Raw genomic sequence first — 2827 nt, 5'->3', positions numbered from 1 at the left:
GGATTTTTTTTTTTTTTTTTTGCAATTAAGCCTTATTACAATATTAAAAAAAAAAAACTCTCTTTGTCTCTCTTCTCTTGTTCTCAAATGGGATTGCCAAGTTAGAAGTAAAAAAAATTCTGGCCAACAATCACCAAAATCGCCTAACCTTCATATAAATGATTCATGCTGTAGTACCTTTTTATTGAATGGCTGTAGTACTTTTCTATTGAAGAATTATGCTGGGTGTATATTTCAATAACAATCATGCTACATAGTCCAACTTAATGACGGAATATTTTTTCAGATAACACATGACAATTTTTCATTGGAAATTGGAAAAAAAACAATACAAAAACACTCAATTAAGTCGGCCTGTATTTTTTTCCCTATTTGAGTAGCATTTTTCTTTCAATAATTCTTTATTGAAATGTTCTCTAGACAATCTCGACATACATGATTCATTATTTATTAAAAAATCTTTAAGGATTACTTTCACAAGAATGATCGTTGTCAATACCAAAAATGTCATATATATTATATTGCACCAGGAGTAGGAAACCTTTCAAAAAAGTGCCATGTGATCCCCCAAGCTTCTTTTGCGACCAAGTCACATCACTAAGCAAAAAGGCAAAATAGATAAATAGCATTATACAAATGGCTCAGCAAGTAGATTGCGTCGTACGTTCGAAATTCCTTTTTCTTTCTAACGCTCACATCAAGCTTAAGATAAATTTAAGCCATTTTCAAAGAGAGAAAGATACGTTAAGATCTGCACTACAATACATGTCACAAAAGTCCAATGAGAAAGTGCTTAATAATTCATTTTTATGGCATAAACAAATTAATACATCTAACTACACCCAAATTTGGTAGAGATTTACATGCTTGAATTCATTATATATTACATAGGAATATGACTAAGCTGTAGGCTGTATGGCCTCCAAATGGCAGCAGTTCAAGATTTCAAACTTCACTCTCCTAACAGCCAATATTAGGAAACAGTACAAACAGAAACAGTCAAGAGTCCAACACATTTGTTTAACATAGAAGAATGCAGAAAAAAATGAATGAAAACCTGTTGAATGAAGTGAAAAGACATGGATGGAGTTGTACCTTCTCTAATGGCATCCTCAGGTCTTCTCCCTGCTGGCACGTTGCTGGAATCTTTGATCCACCTAACTAATGAAGTTACTTCGGGGGAAAGGATTCCTTTTGTACAAACGAAAAACATTTCAACAGTTATGAGAAGGATCAAATTACTTTTTTCGTTGTTTGAAGATGTACAAGAGACGGATAAACCGCTTCCACCGTCTTCAATCTTGTGCCTGGCAGAGCTTTTCTCGGTTATTCGCAGAGTTAAGATCTTGATTGAGAGTTGCAGAGAAGGTAGCCAGTTATGGAATCTTGTGCAGACGGAATTTATCTCCAATCAATTTTACGCGGTAGTGAAAGAAATGGGAGGAGCTCTTGATATTTTGCCTCTGAGCTTGCTGAATTTGACTGCAGATACCAGAGAGCAAGTTGAACTTCTTCACAAGCAAGCAAAAAGAGTTCAATTATTCGTCAACCCCGGTGATATTCAACGAAGGGACGAGCTTTTTCATTTGATGGCCGCTAACAGTGACAAGAATAGAAAGAACAAAGGCTTCATTGATTTCAGAAGAATAAAAGACATTCTGAGCAGCATTGGTCTGAAAAGCCCACTGGATTACGAAGAAGAGATTTCAAAACTGGAGGCAGAAGCTGAGAAGCAAGCTGGCACAGGTGGTCTGATTGTGCTTTCCAATATTCATAATCTCATATCCTTAATTTCACTATCAAAAACTACAATTTTCAGTGAGGATGAACACCTAAAAACTCAAGAGGACCTGAAGAAGCGCAAAATGCCAACGAACAACATTCGTCAGGATCAATCATTTTCACAGTCCATGGTGTTCAACATACCTGATGAATTCCGATGCCCAATTTCACTTGACTTGATGAAAGACCCCGTCATTGTAGCATCAGGGCATACTTATGATCGGAATTCCATAGCCCAGTGGATCAATTCAGGGCATCATACCTGTCCCAAAAGTGGGCAAAGGCTAATTCATATGGCTCTCATTCCAAACTATGCATTGAAAAGCTTAATTCATCAATGGTGCCAGGAGAACAACATTCCAATGCTGGAATCTACGTCTGCCTCAGAGCAGGAAAGAACCACCAGTAAGAGAAGATCATGTGAAAATGCCATCGACCATCTTTCTGCCACTAAAGCTGCTGTAGATGCTGTCAAAATGACGGCAGAATTTTTAGTCGGCAAACTGGCTACCGGATCACCAGATATCCAAAGGCAAGCAGCATATGAGCTCCGGTTACTAGCAAAAACTGGTATGGATAATCGCAGGATCATTGCTGAGGCAGGAGCAATTCCATTTCTTGTGATGTTGCTTGATGCTACTGACCCCAGAATCCAGGAAAATGCAGTCACTGCCTTGCTCAACCTTTCCATATATGACAACAACAAGATTTTAATTATGGCAGCTGGTGCAATTGAAAACATAATAAATGTCTTACAATCAGGAAAGACGATGGAGGCAAAAGAAAATGCTGCAGCAGCAATTTATAGCCTGTCTATAATAGATGACTACAAGATAATTATTGGTGCCCATCCTAAAGCTATTCCAGCTTTGGTTGGGCTTCTAGGAGAAGGTACGACATCTGGTAAAAGGGATGCTGCAACAGCACTTCTTAACCTTGCGGTTTATAATGTTAATAGGGCAATGACAGTTCATTCAGGAGCAGTTCCCTTGCTTATTAACCTATTGACAGACGATAAGGCTGGTATCACTGATGATGCCCTTGC

The 2827-nt window shown here is 38.0% G+C and overlaps 1 protein-coding gene across 1 annotated transcript in view; it reads left to right on the top strand.

Moving 5' to 3' along the window:
* Positions 1 to 1045: 1045 nt before the first annotated feature.
* LOC111382045 (U-box domain-containing protein 1-like) overlaps positions 1046 to 2827 on the top strand; it is a 4150-nt gene continuing 2368 nt past the window's right edge. Inside the window, exon 1 of the mRNA XM_023005905.1 lies at positions 1046 to 2825. Coding sequence (XP_022861673.1) covers positions 1080 to 2825 — 1746 coding nt within the window. The 5' untranslated portion in view covers positions 1046 to 1079. The remainder of the gene's footprint in view (positions 2826 to 2827) is intronic.

The sequence above is a fragment of the Olea europaea genome, unplaced genomic scaffold (genome assembly GCF_002742605.1).
Source record: "Olea europaea var. sylvestris unplaced genomic scaffold, O_europaea_v1 scaffold2421, whole genome shotgun sequence".
Classification (NCBI taxonomy): domain Eukaryota; kingdom Viridiplantae; phylum Streptophyta; class Magnoliopsida; order Lamiales; family Oleaceae; genus Olea; species Olea europaea.
The sequence above is the reverse complement of the archived record's forward strand: the minus strand, read 5'-3'. Positions and strand labels throughout refer to the sequence as shown.